The sequence below is a fragment of the Bos grunniens genome, chromosome 5, assembly GCF_055505025.1.
Source record: "Bos grunniens cultivar Pamir isolate PY7600 chromosome 5, Bosgru_T2T1.0, whole genome shotgun sequence".
Taxonomy (NCBI): domain Eukaryota; kingdom Metazoa; phylum Chordata; class Mammalia; order Artiodactyla; family Bovidae; genus Bos; species Bos grunniens.
The window spans coordinates 71,972,105-71,989,137 of record NC_141169.1 but is presented as its reverse complement, the minus strand read 5'-3'; the positions used below and the strand labels follow the sequence as shown (position 1 = coordinate 71,989,137).

Below are 17,033 nucleotides of genomic sequence, written 5' to 3'. Positions count from 1 at the left end.
GGTCAGCCAGTTTGTTAACAGTGAAGCAGGAGCGAGCGGTGGTGTCAGCGTCTCTGACTGCGTTGTGCTGTGTTGTCACTGCATCACCGACAGCGTTTCAGCTCAGTTTCCTCTCAGAGTTTGGTAGGCTCTGAATCTTTTCGACTTCAGAACATCATATCTGAAGGAATTACTTGTCCACTTAATGTAAGAAATGACACACTTGATTCTTGAAGTAATGTGTTATTTTTTGATCAGTGTTTTTCTTATGCACTGAATAGGAAACTTGTCCATTTGTAGTAAAAAAAAAAAAAAATCGAATCTTGCTGAAGAAGGATATGAGTGGGTATATATGTATGTGTAATAAAGTGGCCCTTTGATCAGAGCATTTCTCCTAGAACCTTGCTTCATACTGGTTACATTTTAATAATTCACATTTAAATAAAGCAGGTGGTCTTTGATCTGTCTGCTGGAACTGACCCCATTTATGTCTCACATTTGTCATCTGCAGGGTGCACTCTCTGTGACCGAGCCTATCCCTCAGACTGCCCTGATCATGGACCGGTGACTTTTGTTCCTGACACTCCAATAGAGAGCAGAGCCAGGCTTTCTCTCCCAAAGCAGCTTGTTCTCCGCCAGTCAATTGTGGGAGCAGATGTTGGTAAGACCCTGGGAACCATAAAACTTGATCAAAGTCTCTTCTTCCTTTGTAGGGTACAGTTGTAAAAGTGGATGTGTATAATTTAGAGATTACTTGCTTGATCCAGAAGTCAGTGTATGGCTGAATATTTATCCTTTTATGGAATACTTGTCCAGTGGTGATAGCACTAAATCAGGTTGAACACTTTATTGGAAAAGTTCCCCTTTCTTAGGATCAGGATTGAATAGAGGAGAGAATCCTCCTCAAAGGCTGAATCTTTGAAGACTTGGCTTGTATTTTCAGCTGTATCATCCACTGTCCATTATCGTGACAAATCACTCCTTGAAACTTAGTTTCTTTTATAAAACCTGGAAAATTTACCATTTATAACTTACTATCACCAAAAATACTTTCTGTCAATGTTTATAAATTGCTTAATACTCCTTAGGAAAAGAGAGTAAGAAATACAGACTGCCACGGTATGCTTATCCATACTGGAATGTAACGTGGTATCTGAATCTTTGTGCCATTCTTTGAAAATACGATACTAGACTCATTGTTCTTTCAGGTGTAGCTTAGGCATCAGTCAGTTGAAAGCATTAAACCACCTAGGTAATAAAGAGCAGTGCTTTAAGCACAAATGATCTTAGAAGTTTGATTTATTTTGTAGTAATTGCTTTACTTTTTTATAATAGAGTAGTGTTGTCTGATCCTTTTTATGTATCAACTTTGAGGGACATGGTTCCTTGTGTATAAACATTGGTTCAGGAATTTCTGATACTGCTTCTTAATCTGCATATTTCTCCTGAGCCCAGTCTAATCTGTTCATTACTTTTTCCTTATTTATAGAATAGAACCCATAAGACGTACCTACCTTTCAGGAGTGCTAGAATATCAGCAGTTCATAGATTCATGGAAAATAAGACTCTTGGCATGAGTTAAGCTACTGTCTTCTCTATCCTATTAGACGTTTAAATCACTGATTGTGTAGTTGGTGTCCTTCCACTGATAGGTGTGTGGACTGGAGAAACCATCCCTGTTCGGACTTGCTTCGGGCCTCTCATTGGCCAGCAAAGTCACTCCATGGAAGTAGCAGAATGGACAGACAAGGCGGTTAATCATATCTGGAAGGTCAGTGTTTTTGGAAATTTTCTGTGACTTTTGGATGCTTTTAGAGTAATGAAGTAGTTAAAAGCGATGTAAAAGTCAAACTTAGCCAAGATTCATACAGTGCCAGTCATCCATCAGTCATTGAATACTACTTTCTGTTCTTGGTAGCCAAATTATAATACATAGCAAAATGTCAGATATTGAATGTAGAAGATAAACTGTTTTAGTCTCCATTTTGTTAGTAACCCAATGACTGCTCATTTTTATTACTTGTGGCAGCTCAGGCTTTGGACTTTGTTTATATGTTGAAAGTCTTATTTTGTAATCAGCTAAAGCATTCAAATATTTAGCTAGGGAAACAATTCTAGACTTGGAAGCTAAGATTATTTCTCTAGTTTTCTAATGAAAGGGGCTGAAAACTTAAGTTTCTGATATACACACCTGTTCCTATAACATGTTTATATAGAATCTTAGTAGTTTGGGAATGATGCTTGTTAACATTGAATTAAGGCAGAAATGGGTCTTGTGATAGTTGGAGAGGTGAAGTGCCACTGGCATTGGGGACTTTAGTTGTGTTGTCCAGACGAGAACACAGGAATGCTAGGTTGACTGGAGAAAAAAATAAGAGGTGGTTCTCTGACCTTAATGTCCATTTGTGTGGTGGGTGATGAAGACAACTAGAGTTTTTTATGTCTATTCCAGTCAAGCCAAAATGTGACTAATCAAGAGCAACATGATTCTGTATACAGAGCACTAACTGTAGATCTCTAGTGGTCTTTATTGCTGGAAATAGGGTGACTGGTGAAATGACAGACACGTGAGAGGACAGCCATGTGTTTTCACACTGGCTAGGAAAGCTGGTACCTACTGCAAAGTAAATGAGATTATTGCAAGAACTTGTCAGTTCATTTGATGTGTATGTTTGCCTTCTGTTGGCAGATATACCACAATGGTGTCCTAGAATTCTGCATCATTACAACTGACGAAAATGAATGTAATTGGATGATGTTTGTGCGCAAAGCCAGGTGAGATGCAATAAATAGTTATGATTTGGATATTTTTCAGTAGGAAACTTTGAATGCAATAGGAAAGAATTGAAGAATCCAATGACAGTGATATCTGAACATAGCTTAAAGCCTAAGGCTTTTAATTTTCTTCACTCCAGTAGTTGTTGACTAATGGTGATTATAAATTAAAATATAAGAAATTATCCCTTTTTTATGAGCAGCTTGTTCAATTTACCAGTGCCATAAAAAATGATACAGTTACCATTGAATTTTTGAGTAGGTTCCTTTTCTTTATATTGGCTATTGGTCAACCCCTTGGGCTTCTCAGGCAGCGCTAGTGGTAAAGAACCTACCTGCCGGTACAGGCGACGTAAGAGATGCCAGTTTGATCCCTAGATCAGAAAGATCCCCTGGAGGAGGGCGTGACAACCCCCTCCAGTATTCTTGCCTGGAGAATCCCCATGGACAGAGGGGCCTGGAGGGCTACTGTCTGTAGGGTTGCACAGAGTCAGACACAACTGAAGTGACTTAGCATGCACACATGCAATCAACCCCTTAGGCTGCTGTGTTAATTCTGTCTATTTCTGTGTCTTTGTCATAGTGTTTTAAGGCTTCATTTTACTTACTTTTCTTCTAGCAGTAGACTAGAGTGTTTTCTGACTATAAAGAGCAATGAGGTGATATACTGAAGTAAGAGTTCTGTTTCTAAACAAGTTAACCCTAACACGTAGTGTAGGTAATTAGAGAAATCACCTAGAGAAATAGTACATCTAAGTTTTCATGTAAGATTTCACTATAGGGATATGATATATTTAGTATATATTTCAAACTTAATATGCTTGATGGTCATTCCCTGGATTGGGAACTGAGATTCTACAAGCTATGCAGTGTGGCCCCAAAAAAATTTTTTAAGTAAATAAATAATAAGATAAAATTAATATGTTTGATTTGTTAAAGGAATCGGGAAGAACAGAATTTGGTGGCTTATCCCCATGATGGAAAAATCTACTTCTGTACTTCCCAAGATATCCCTCCTGAAAATGAACTGCTTTTTTATTACAGCCGGGATTATGCTCAGCAGATTGGTAAGTTTATATATAAGATTTGTTTGTCATGAATCTAACACAGTAAAAATACCAAGGATCAGTAGTATAGTTTTGGTAATGATTTATGTGTAAGCAGAACACCCCACTCCAGCATTCTTGCCTGGAAAATCCCGTGGATGGAGGAGCCTGGTGGGCTAAAGTCCATGGGGTCGCTAAGAGTCCACGACTGAGCGACTTCACTTTTCACTTTCATTCATTGGAGAAGGAAATGGCAACCCACTCCAGTGTTCTTGCCTGGAGAATCCCAGGGACAGGGGAGCCTGGTAGGCTGCCGTCTATGGGGTCGCACAGAGTCGGACACGACTGAAGTGACTTAGCAGCAACAAAAGCAAACCACATACCTTTGTGTATGTAAAAGCAAAATATTAACCTTACGATAGAAGTGTTAAGATCTGTGAAATTCTTCATATGCTGAAGAACCAGGCAGCCATACCAGCCAGGCAGCATGAACTTTGTGTTAGGACTTTGGGGAATTTGCAGTTCCTGGGTTCCTTTTCGAACCGTTAGTTTTAAGGTCATAAAGGACATGCTGTGAGTTGATTTAACCTTCATAGTCTCTTTCTTTGCACTGTGTCATAATGACAAGTGATGACACTCCGTCCCCTTTCTGATGTCTGTGTCAGAAGCGTTCTCTGTCCTTTTTCACTGTAATAAAACTTCTGCCCCGCCCCCCCCCCCCCCACACAAGAGTTCGTGTGTAACAAAATCTTCAGTTTATTGCCTAGGAAGATGCCTTAAAGTTTAGTATTTACCAGGTCTTCCCTATGTGCCCGACACACTATTTGAGATGCTGGGACTAGAGCATTGAACAAGATTTGTTTAATTCTACAGGTAGTGGGCAAGCTGGAAATTTTGATAGAAGGGAAAATTAGAAGCAACAATCACTAAGTTTTAAAATTGAAGTAAGTACATTGAGTAATTTTATTTTTAAGGTGTTCCTGAACACCCAGATGTGCATCTCTGTAACTGTGGCAAGGAGTGCAGTTCCTATACTGAGTTCAAAGCCCACCTGAGCAGCCACATCCATAACCACCTTCCTAGCCACGGCCACAGCAGCAGCCATGGGCCGAGCCATAGCAAAGAGAGGAAGTGGAAGTGCTCCATGTGCCCCCAGGCTTTTATCTCTCCTTCCAAACTTCATGTCCACTTTATGGGTCACATGGGTATGAAGCCCCACAAGTGCGATTTCTGTAGCAAGGCTTTCAGTGATCCCAGCAACCTGCGGACCCATCTTAAGATACACACAGGTAAGCTGTCCTGGACCATGAAGTGGGATTTTGAAAAATTAGAAATTGGTAAGGGTGTGGCAGCAAGACAAGTTTTCCAAATAGGGTTGAGATTAGATGTTAGAGAATTGGCTGGCTGACAGGAGGACTTCATTGGGTCATGAATTGTGTGGAATAAGTGCCTCCTCAGAGAATATTACTAAGTTGCTCCATCTTCCAGGTGGCCTAGTCATAGTTTGAAGGTGACTGGGAAAATGCAGTTAATAATCAGGGAGTTCATCTGTGTGTTTGGACCTGAAGGTAATTCTTCAGAAACAGCTAGAGCGTACTATTAGAGGTCACCCCTGTCACTAGCCAGAGCCAGTTTCTGTCCTTTGAATATTGTTTGTTGAATACCACCAGAATTTATTGAGTTTCTATTTTCTAAACTCCATGCACACCAAACCCTTTCTCTTAGCTGTAAGGTTTTATCATATGCACTGTAACAATAACTGGTTTAGTTTGGTTTTCTTGGTTGGGTCATTTTCTCCAAAGCTTTGAAGGTAAAATTCTTCCTTATCCTTTTCCATTAAGACTGAGTAGTTCCAGCAGAGCGTGTGTGGCCCACAAAGCTTAAGATTCGGAATGGCTTATAAGAAAAGGTTTGCTAACCCCTGACTTAGAGTAACTTTTTTTCTGCATTCTTAAAAAGATTTTATTTCATCCTTGGTTTATGAAGACATGTATTTTATTTAAAAAAGAAAACTAAAATTTAGGTTGTAAAAATATGTTTGCTTATGGACAAGTACTAGAATTCTTGAGGTCTTTTTTTTAAAAAAAAAAAAAAAGATTGAATTAAGTTAGGCACTAGGGTTATAAGTGATTTTTTTCCCCCAGAACTTGTATCGTGTGTTAGCTGTAAAGAGTAAAGAGTGTGTGTGTAGATAAGCAGTCATAGGTCAGGTTTGTTAGCTTCACTAGCTTTAGTCGCAGCATATAATTCAGTGGCTCTAGGTAGACAGTCCTAGAATGTGAGGTTCCAGGTACCAGTCAATTCTGTTTTATTCCTGCCTCTGCCACATACCTGTACAATGTGTCTCTCCATGCCGAGAGTGCTCTTGGCACTTTGATTCACAGTGTGATCATTCGGGTTAATATGCAGGTCAGAAGAACTACAGGTGTACTTTGTGTGACAAGTCTTTCACCCAGAAGGCTCACCTGGAATCCCACATGGTCATCCACACGGGGGAGAAGAACCTCAAGTGTGACTACTGTGACAAGTTGTTCATGCGGAGGCAAGACCTCAAGCAGCACGTGCTCATCCACACGCAGTGAGTGACCTGTAGCTGACCGTTGCTCAGGCGATGAATGGGGGCTTGTGTGTGCCTGCTCACTGTCTCTCTCCCGCCGTGGCGCCTGTAGCTGTCTCCTGTGTTCCACACAGCCTGTGTTCTCTGACCACACAGATTGTGTTCCGACCACATAGGTCACAAAGCTAAGGTTCTCGTTTATCCTGGAAGAGTTTATGTGCTTGCTTTGTTTTCTTATTTTCACTTCTACTCTATTTCCTTTTTTCTTTTATATTTTTGAAACATACTTTCATTTGATTAACAAATTTTTAAGTACCTCCTTGAAGTTCAGCAATTTGCTAAATGGTGAAAATACAAAGATGAGAATGGTCCTTGGATTTAAAGAGCTCAGAGGCCATTAAGAGAAACAGAAGAGTAAATACTTGCCATGCTGTGTTGCAGATGTTAGAGTAAGTGTAGGATCCTGAAAGACTATAGAAGAGGGTTACCTCGCCCAGTCTGTGAGTATCCTGAGAAAGCTTCCTGGTAGTTGGAGCTAAGTGTTAAGGTAAATTAGAGTTATTCAGGGAATAGTCTGCTAGACAGACGAAACGGGGTATGTAGAAACATGAATGTGAAAAGGACTATGAAATGAAAGTGGTTCTCTATAGTGAGAGCACCCCATGTATGTGAGAGCAGTAGCGGGAGGCAGCAGCCAGTAATGAAGAGCCTTTTATCCAGTTCAAAATTAAATTTCATTCTGGGAATAATGGAGAGTCATAGGGGCATTTTTCCTCCCCATGTACCAGGAATTACCCTGCTTTGTGCGTGTGTGTGCATGTGCGTATTTTCGTTATGGTATATAACACATAAATTTTTCTGTCTTAACCCTTTTTAAGTGTGTAGCTCAGTGATGTTAAATGTATTCACATTCTTGCACAAGCATTGAAGGATTTTAAGGGAAAGAATGTCATGGTGAGATGTCTGTTTTATAGAGACTACTCTGGCAGCAGGCCAAGGGGGTGGAAGGAGGAGAAGGCCAAATATTGGACAGCTCGTTAGGAATTTATTGCATGAATCCAACTGTAATTAATTGTCCTGCCTGTGTTATAGTTACAGTGACAAATAGAAGAGAGCAGGTTCTGTGGTCCTTCGCTTTTAGCAAGTGTTAGAAGAGGGAGAAAACATTAGCTTGTATTTTATTTAGAAATACATCAAAAATGGAACCTTTATTCTTTTTTTTAAATTTTATTTTATTTTTAAACTTTAAAATATTGTATTAGTTTTGCCAAATATCGAAATGAATCCGCCACAGGTATACATGTGTTCCCCATCCTGAACCCTCCTCCCTCCCCCTCTCCCTCCCCATACCATCCCTCTGGGTCGTCCCAGTGCACCAGCCCCAAGCATCCAGTATCGTGCATCGAACCTGGACTGGCGACTCATTTCATACGTGATATTATACATATTTCAATGCCATTCTTCCAAATCTTCCCACCCTCTCCCTCTCCCACAGAGTCCATAAGACTGTTCTATACATCACTGTCTCTTTTGCTGTCTCGTACATAGGGTTATTGTTACCATCTTTCTAAATTCCATATATATGCGTTAGTATACTGTATCGGTGTTCTTATCATGGGTTTTAGATAAATATTTTGTTTTTGTATCAGCTCTTTTATCTGATTTGTAATCACAGTGCAACCTGAAACACTAAAATACCAAAGGAGTCTGGATCTACATTCCTGACTCTCAGAATGACTTTTTAAAACAAAGTTTTCATTAAGTGGTTTCATTATTAGTATGAAATTTTAGAAATTAGATACATTAATTATCAAATTTTATATATAGTTTTACATAGTTGGAACTGAAAGAGCTCTCTGGGGTCATTTAGTCTAGCTGCTTATATTAGCTTGAGCTGCCACATCAAAATACCATAGACTGAGTGGCGGCTTAAACAAAAGAAATTTATATTCTTAAACTTCTGGAATCTGAAAGTTGAGACCAGGGTGCCAGCATGGTTGGGCTCTGATGAGGGCCTTCTTCCTGGCTTCCTTCTTGTTATGTGCTCAGGTGGAGGAGAGAGTGGACAAGCTCTGATCTCTCTTTCTCTTCTTCTGAGGATATAACCCCATCATTGGGGTCCCATCCTCATAACCTCATCTAAACCGTAGGTCCCCACCTCCAGCTCCCATCGCGTTATGAGCTGAAGCATCAGCATACCAGTTTAGGTATTCAGCCCCTAGCACTGCTCGTGATAGTCACTTGGGAAATGTGAGAAACAATGATTGGTCCAAGGCCCCACCTCCAAGGATTCTGATTTAGCTGATCAGGGGCAGAGCCCTGGCCTTGGTATTTTTAAAAAGCTCGCCAAGTGGGTCTAAGGTTCAGTCAGGGTTGAGTGCCCCATTTTATCTGTTTAACATGTTGGATTTTCATTAAGAAACAGGGTTCAGATGCTCAAAAAAAGTTAAAAAATTCGTACTCTGTATGATCCCCAAGTTTCTTGTCAGCTCTAAGATGTCTGGGCCAGGGTTATTACTCCAGCCTTGACGCTGCTGACGTCTTGAATTGGATACTTCTAGGGGCTACTGTTAACACTATAGTTAGATACCATTATGTTGGTCAGTTGGCAAACATTTTCAAATTTGAGTCTTCCAGTTAGTAAGAATGTGGGGCAACAGGAGCTCTGAAATGGCTGTTGATGGACGTGTATATTGATACAACAGCGTTGGAAAATAGCGTAGCATCATTGTGGTAAAATTGAAGGTGTGCATATCCTTGGATCCAGCTGTGCCTCACCTGAGTATATGCCCTAGAGGAACAGACCCACATACCAGTGTAGAAATGTTCACATAGCAGTCTTGCCTGTGGTGTTAAAAAACAAAACCCCCAGAGTACCCATTAACAACAGAGCCAGCGCCACAACCAAGTTGTGGTATATTGGTAAGTAGCCTCCTGCCATGGAAGCAACTTGACTGAATTTCAAAAAGAAGCAAAAACACAAAAGAGATACATACAGTACAATCCCATTTACCTAGAATTCTAAAACAGGCAAAATCAGTCTGTGCTGTTTAAACTGCACACATGTCTTATGGCTGTTCTATATGATACATCTCCTATAGAGAAGTTTGATTCTAGTTGGGTAGAGCTTCTCAGACAAAGGTCTTGAGGTTGTGCAGAGTAAGTGTGTGCCTCAGTTGTTTTTGTAACCCCAAATCAAATGTTTTGTTTTGTTTTTTCCTTGTGTTCCTCTTAGAGAACGCCAGATCAAGTGTCCCAAGTGTGACAAGTTGTTCTTGAGGACAAATCACTTAAAGAAACATCTCAATTCACATGAAGGAAAACGGGATTATGTCTGTGAAAAATGTACAAAGGCTTATCTAACCAAATATCATCTCACCCGACACCTAAAAACCTGCAAAGGGCCCACCTCCAGTTCATCAGCACAGGAGGAGGAGGAGGATGACTCAGAGGAGGAAGAGCTGGTGGACTCGGTGGGGACAGAGGACTGTCGCATCGGCAGTGCTGTGTATTCAGCAGATGACTCTCTCTCTGCACATAAATAGAAAGAAGCTGACTATTCTGGATGGAAAATGCAAAAGGGAAAAACACATAACCAGTTATTCACTACAGTGGTTTTTATATAAAATAGTTTGATTCCTTCCAGCCAACAGTCAAAACAGACTAAATGGGAATGGATAAAGCACTTATAGAAGAGTATCCTAATGAAAACACTTTTAAAAATATTGAGAATAGAGCGTGTGTCCTCTTTTTAAGTGGTGTATGGGGAGGCAGGTGTCAGGTTTTGGAATCTGTTCTTTATTTACATGATAATCTGGGTGATAACATGCCCAACAAATCAGATTTATTTTAAATTCTTTCATTATTTCGTTTTTCTCCCAACCCATTGATTTGGTAGCAACCGTTGATTTGGTCCCTGCGTCACAGTCGTCCTGATTGTGGTTCTGGTGTTACGTTTTATGCAGACTTGTGACTTAAACTCATCCCAGAATGGATTGAAACGTAACAGTGTAAGCTTGTTACTCTGACGGCGGTTCACAGATTTAAAGCACCACCTGCCTTCATCTCTCCTGGCCGCTGGGGAGTTTAGGGTAGATCTTGCTTCCCAGAATTTCACAGGTACCTAGAGGGCAGGTGAGAAAGGAGCAGCCAGGCAGCAGGCACTAATGGAGAGAAGAAAAGGAGAGGCGCCTGGGCCAGTGTCCAGAGTGCTTCTGTCACGTGCTCTGATGGAAGCTGGGGTGAGAGACCTGATTGCTGTTCCTTAGAGGTCTTTGAAGGTTTCGACACATCTCTGTCTCCAGTGAAGCCTCCAGCACCCGGACAGAGTATCTGGAGGTCTAACAAGCCAAGTAACGCCTGCTGCGTTGTCTCCTGATAGCAAGGACATGTGGACCAACTGACAGAGAGGTACCTTGGCCCATGGAAAGAGGGAGGGAGTGATTCTTTCTATCTGGCTGATTCTCTGAAAAGGATCAAGACACCGTTAAAATGTTGCCAGCTCAGAATGAGAAGACATGTTGGTGTGTTTGCAAGGTTAGGCGCTCCCAGTTGTCTGTGGTGAAGGACCTCATCAGTTAAACACTGTGGATTCCAGAGGATTTGGAAGGTGCAGAAGGTCAAATGGTCACCACGTGGATGTATTTTCAGGGTTCCAGCTTAATTCACCTACCCATCTGATCTGTCATCTGGTTTTTCTCATGTATAGCCTGCTTTCAGCAAGAAGCAAACATCCTGAAGTCAACGGTTGATGGAACATGCTCTCCTGCTCTAAGGCACAACCTCTGGGCTGGAGTGGAGAGGACACTGGTGGGAAGGTTTTGCTGCTAATGTATTTATGGAATGAATGTATTTCATTCAAATCTGTATTCCTCTAGGAAGGATTAAAATAAAACCTTTTTAAAAAATACCTCTTGTAATCTCATTTTGTGGAAGGAGAAGATTGAAGCTTTTACAGGAAAATGAGGTCCAGCTTGAGTTTTTCTAAGGTCAGAAGCTGGAGAAAGTATTTCCTAAGTACCTTAGCTTTGAAATTAAATTTTAGAATGCTTGTGCAAAACAGTGCTTAGATAAATCGTGCTTCCTGCATCTCCAGCTCTTGTCCCTGCCCTCTTCCTTCCTTAGGTAGTGCCTTTTCTTTGCTGCCTCCATGGAGAAGTACAGGTCTGCAGTTGAGGGAGTGGGTGAGGTGGTGTTGGTTAGAGGTGGCTGTCAACATGAGGTCATGAGCTGCCGTTAGGGAGCTCTGGTGGGGCTGAGACAACGCCACGTTCAGCTTCCAAGCTGGGAAAGGTGTCCTAGCGGCAGCCACTCCTGTCCCCAGGAAGCCACTGGTGCTGGAGCTCCAAGTGCCCTTTCTCTCTTTGACTCCTGCTGAGTTAAACTTCATCATCTCCAGATGCTGGTTGGAATGCTGCCCAAGATAGTTAAAAGTGTTGATCAGTCACATCTGACTCTTTGTGACCCCATTGATGGTAGCCTGCCAGGTTCCTCTGTCCATGGACCTCTTCAGGCAAGAATACTGGAGTTGGTACACATTCCCTCTTCCAGGGGATCTTCTGGAGCCAGGAATTGATCCTGGGTCTCCATTGCAGGTGGATTCTTTACTGTCTGAGCCACCAGGGAAGCCCAAGATAGTTATTAAAGCAAACAAAAACAGGAGAGGATTTCTGAAAAATAGTTTAAGTGAGAATGAAGATGTTATTTCTTGCTAATGACTGTCTTCCTTTTTTTTTTTTTTTTTAACCTCTTAGACTTAAATAGCACGTTCTAAGTCTTTCTCACAAGATGAGGAAATAAGTAGCTGCCCCTTTACAAGATTTTACTCTGAGCCTTTTCTGCTCGTCACATGTCTCCTCGTCTCTTGCCGCTGTTGGGATCCAGCTGCTGTTGGGTGAATGGTCTCATGCAGAGGCAGGGTATTAAAAGGGTGGGCTCCCGAGCCTGGCTGATTGTTCTCTCATCTGGGCTTTGCTGCATGATGGTCTGGAAGCATGGTCAAGTTGTGTAACCTCCCTGTGCCTCTGTTTACTTAACTGTAAGCAGAGACTACTCATAATAGTTCGAATTTCATAGCATTGTTTGATGTTCATGCAAAGGGCTGGCGCAGTGTTGCAGTTCAGTCGCTCAGTTGTGTCCGACTCTTTGTGACCCCATGAATCACAGCACGCCAGGCCTCCCTGTCCATCACCAACTCCCGGAGTTCACTCAGACTCAGGTCCATTGAGTCGGTGATGCCATCCAGCCATCTCAACCTCTCTCGTCCCCTTCTGTCCCCCCAATCCCTCCCATCATCAGAGTCTTCTCCAGTGAGTCAACTCTTCACATGAGGTGGCCAAAGTACTGGAGTTTCAGCTTCAGCATCAGTCCCTCCAATGAACACCCAGGACTGATCTCCTTTAGGATAGACTGGTTGGATCTCCTTGCAGTCCAAGGGACTCTCAAGAGTCTTCTCCAACACCACAGTTCAAAAGCATCAGTTCTTTGGCGCTCAGCTTTCTTCACAGTCCAACTCTCACATCCATACATGACCACTAGAAAAACCATAGCCTTGACTAGACGGACCTTTGTTGGCAAAGTAATGTCTGCTTTCAAGATGCTGTCTAGGTTGGTCATAACTTTCCTTCCAAGGAGTAAGCGTCTTTTAATTTCATGGTTGCAGTCACCATCTGCAGTGATTTTGGAGCCCAGAAAAATAAAGTCTGACACTGTTTCCACGGTTTCTCCATCTATTTCCCATGAAGTGATGGGACCGGATGCCATGATCTTTGTTTTCTGAATGTGAGCTTTAGGCCAACTTTTTCACTCTCCTCTTTCACTTTCATCACAAGGCTTTTTAGTTCCTCTTCAGTTTCTGCCATAAGGGTGGTGTCATCTGCATATCTGAGGTTATTGATATTTCTCCCGGCAATCTTGATTCTAGCTTGTGCTTCTTCCAGCCCAGCGTTTGTCATGATGTACTCTGCATATAAGTTAAATAAGCAGGGTGACAATACACAGCCTTGACATACTCCTTTTCCTATTTGGAACCAGCCTGTTCTTCCATGTCCAGTTCTAACTGTTGCTTCCTGACCTGCATATAGGCTTCTCAAGAGGCAGGTCAGGTGGTCTGGTATTCCCATCTCTTTCAGAATTTTCCACAGTTGATTGTGATCCACACAGTCAAAGGCTTTGGCATAGTCAATAAAGCAGAAATAGATGTTTTTCTGGAACTCTCTTGTTTTTTCCATGATCCAGCGGATGTTGGCAATTTGATCTCTGGTTCCTCTGCCTTTTCTAAATCCAGCTTGAACATCTGGAAGTTCACGGTTCATGTACTGCTGAAGCCTGGCTTGCAGAATTTTGAGCATTACTTTACTAGGGGGTGAGATGAGTGCCGTTGTGCTATAGTTTGAGCATTCTTTAGCATTGCCTTTCTTTGGGATTGGAATGAAAACTGACCGCTTCCAGTCCTGTGGCCACTGCTGAGTTTCCCAAATTTGCTGGCATATTGAGTGCAGCACTTTCACAGCATCATCTTTCAGGATTTGAAATAGCTCGACTGGAATTCCATCACCTCCATCCACTAGCTTTGTTCATAGTGATGCTTTCTAAGGCCTACTTGACTTCACATTCCAGGATGTCTGGTTCTAGGTGAGTGATCACACCATTGTGATTATCTGGGTCGTGAAGATCTTTTTTGTATAGTTCTACTGTGTATTCTTGCCACCTCTCCTTAATATCTTCTGCTTCTGTTAGGTCCATACCATTTCTGTCCTTTATCGAGCCCATCTTTGCATGAAATGTTCCCTTGGTGTCTCTAATTTTCTTGAGATCTCTAGTCTTTTCCATTCTGTTGTTTTCCTCTATTTCTTTGCATTGATCACTGAGGAAATCTTTTTTTATCTCTGCTTGCTATTCTTTGGAACTCTGCATTCAGATGCTTATATCTTTCCTTTTCTCCTTTGCTTTTTGCTTCTCTTCTTTTCACAGCTATTTGTAAGGCCTCCCCAGACAGCCATTTTGATTTTTTGCATTTCTTTTCCATGGGGATGGTCTTGATCCCTGTCTCCTGTACAATGTCACGAACCTCCGTCCATAGTTCATCAGGCACTCTGTTTATCAGATCTAGTCCCTTAAATCTATTTCTCACTTCCACTGTATAATCATAAGGAATTTGATTTAGGTCATACCTGAATGGCCTAGTGGTTTCCCCCACTTTCTTCAATTTAAGTCTGAATTTGGCAATAAGGAGTTCATGATCTGAGCCACAATCTGCTCCCATCAGAAGGGGGTAGAAAGAGTACCCCCTTGCTAGTGTTAGCAGTGGAGTTATATAGTCTCCAATGAATGAACGTCTGGAGGTTGTAAAGACCTCACCACACTTATTCCCATAATTTGCATTTTAAGATAACAGAATTAGAACGTTTAATCCAGAGACTGTCCTCAGGCAGGATACATTATTGTTATATAATCAGGAGCAGCTGAGAGGAGCTACCCCGTGTCCGAGGCCAGGGGCGGCGACCAAGAGGAGCTACCCAACGTCCTTCGGAGGTTAGGGGCGGCGGCTGAGACAAACTACCGCATGCCTGAGGTCCAGGCGGCGGCCGGGAGGAGCTACCCCATGCCTGAGGTCAGGGGAGGCGGCCCAGAGGAGCAACCCCATGTCCAAGGAGCGGCGGCTGCACAGGCAAAGGAGGGCTGAGAGGAGCTACTCCACGTTCAAGGTCAGGAGGGGCAGCCGTGAGGAGATACCCCTTGTCCAAGGTAAGGAGCAGCAGCTGCACTTTGCTGGAGCAGCCGTGAAGAGATAACCCATGTCCAAGGTAAGAGAAACCCAAGTAAGACGGTAGGTGTCACGAGAGGGCATCAGAGGGCAGACACACTGAAACCATAATCACAGAAAACTAGCCAATCTGATCACACGGACCACAGCCTTGTCTAACTCAATGAAACTAAGCCATGCTCTGTGGGGCCACCCAAGATGGGCAGGTCATGGTGGAGAGGTCTGACAGAATGTGGTCCACTGGAGAAGGGAATGGCAAACCACTTCAGTTTTCTTGCCTTGAGAACCCCATGAACAGTATGAAAAGGCAAAATGATAGGATACTGAAAGAGGAACTCCCCGGGTTGGTAGGTGCCCAATATGCTACAGGAGATCAGTGGAGAAATAACTTCAAAAGGAATGAAGGGATAGAGCCAAAACAAAAACAATACCCAGTTGTGGATGTGACTGGTGATAGAACTAAGGTCCGATGCTATAAAGAGCAATACTGCATAGGAACCTGGAATGTCAGGTCCATGAATCAAGGCAAATTGGAAGTGGTCAAACAGATGGCAAGAGTGAACGTACGTCAACATTCTAGGAATCAGTGAACTAAAATGGACTGGAATGGGTGAATTTAACGTCAATGACCATTATATCTACTACTGTGGGCGGGAATCCCTTAGAAGAAATGAAGTAGCCATCATGGTCAACAAAAGAGTCCAAAATGCAGTACTTGGTTGTAATCTCAAAAACAGAATGATCTCTGTTCGTTTCCAAGGCAAACCATTCAGTATCACGGTAATCCAAGTCTATGCCCCTACCAGTAATGCTGAAGAGGCTGAAGTTGAACAGTTCTATGAAGACCTACAAGACCTTTTAGAACTAACACCCAAAAAAGCTGTCCTTTTCATTATAGGGGACTGGAATGCAAAAGTAGGAAGTCAAGAAACACCTGGAGTAACAGGCAAATTTGGCCTTGGAATACGGAATGAAGCAGGGCAAAGGCTAATAGAGTTCTGCCAAGAGAACGCACTGGCGCAGTGTTTACCATATGGCAAACACTGGCTGGTATCCCTTAGTTTTAGATTTACCAGCATAGATTTCTGTCCTAAAAATATGGCTGTTTATGACCCAAGAAGTGCTGGATTTTAGTAAGACAAGTAAAACTGGCATGAATTGAGTTTTCAAGACTAAAGTCTAGAAGTTACTGACCTATCTACACACTTGCCAGTAAGCACCCTTTTAACTGTGCCTTGAGGAACATAAACGTTGCTAGAGCTATCAGCCTCTTATCAAGTATGTAAACATGTATTACCTGATCACCGAGCTGCCTCTTAGAGTCAAACACTTGAAAACATATCTTCAGGAACATAAATGATATCTGTTGTGGGCAGAATTGTGTTCCTTCAAAGTTTGTGTTTTGAAGTTCTAACCCCAGTACCTCAGAATGTGAGAATATTTGGAGATAAGGTCTTCAAAAGAGTGATTAAATTAAAATGAGGTCCTCAGGGCACACCTTTGGAGAAGGCAATGGCAACCCACTCCAGTTCTCTTGCCTGGAAAATCCCATGGGCGGAGGAGCCTGGTAGGCTGCAGTCCATGGGGTCGCAAAGAGTCAGACATGACTGAGCGACTTCACTTTCACTTTTCACTTTCATGCATTGGAGAAGGAAATGGGAACCCACTCCAGTGTTCTTGCCTGGAGAATCCCAGGGATGGCAGAGCCTGGTGGGCTGCCATCTATGGAGTCACACAGAATCGGACACGACTGATGTGACTTAGCAGCAGCAGGGCACACCTTTATCCAGTGTGACTTGGTCTCCTTATAGAAGAGGAAATTTGAACAGACTGCCGTGGAGGGAAGACCCAGGGCGCCCTGTGTCTGCAAGCCGAGGAGAAAGGTCTCGGAAGAAACAGCTCTGCTGGCATC

The 17,033-nt window shown here is 42.5% G+C and overlaps 1 protein-coding gene across 6 annotated transcripts in view; it reads left to right on the top strand.

The window, feature by feature from the left end:
• Positions 1-11,266, top strand: part of PRDM4 (PR/SET domain 4) — a 36,114-nt gene extending 24,848 nt beyond the window's left edge. For 3 of the 6 annotated variants that reach the window (XM_086401173.1, XM_086401172.1, XM_086401171.1), the window contains 7 exons: positions 491-640; positions 1,611-1,750; positions 2,669-2,754; positions 3,694-3,821; positions 4,775-5,089; positions 6,210-6,378; positions 9,593-11,266. In XM_086401173.1, coding sequence (XP_086257299.1) covers positions 491-640; positions 1,611-1,750; positions 2,669-2,754; positions 3,694-3,821; positions 4,775-5,089; positions 6,210-6,378; positions 9,593-9,902 — 1,298 coding nt within the window. In that variant the 3' untranslated portion in view covers positions 9,903-11,266. The remainder of the gene's footprint in view (positions 1-490; positions 641-1,610; positions 1,751-2,668; positions 2,755-3,693; positions 3,822-4,774; positions 5,090-6,209; positions 6,379-9,592) is intronic. The other 3 variants (XM_086401175.1, XM_086401174.1, XM_086401176.1) reach the window with 1 other exon arrangement.
• The last annotated feature ends 5,767 nt before the right edge of the window (positions 11,267-17,033 follow it).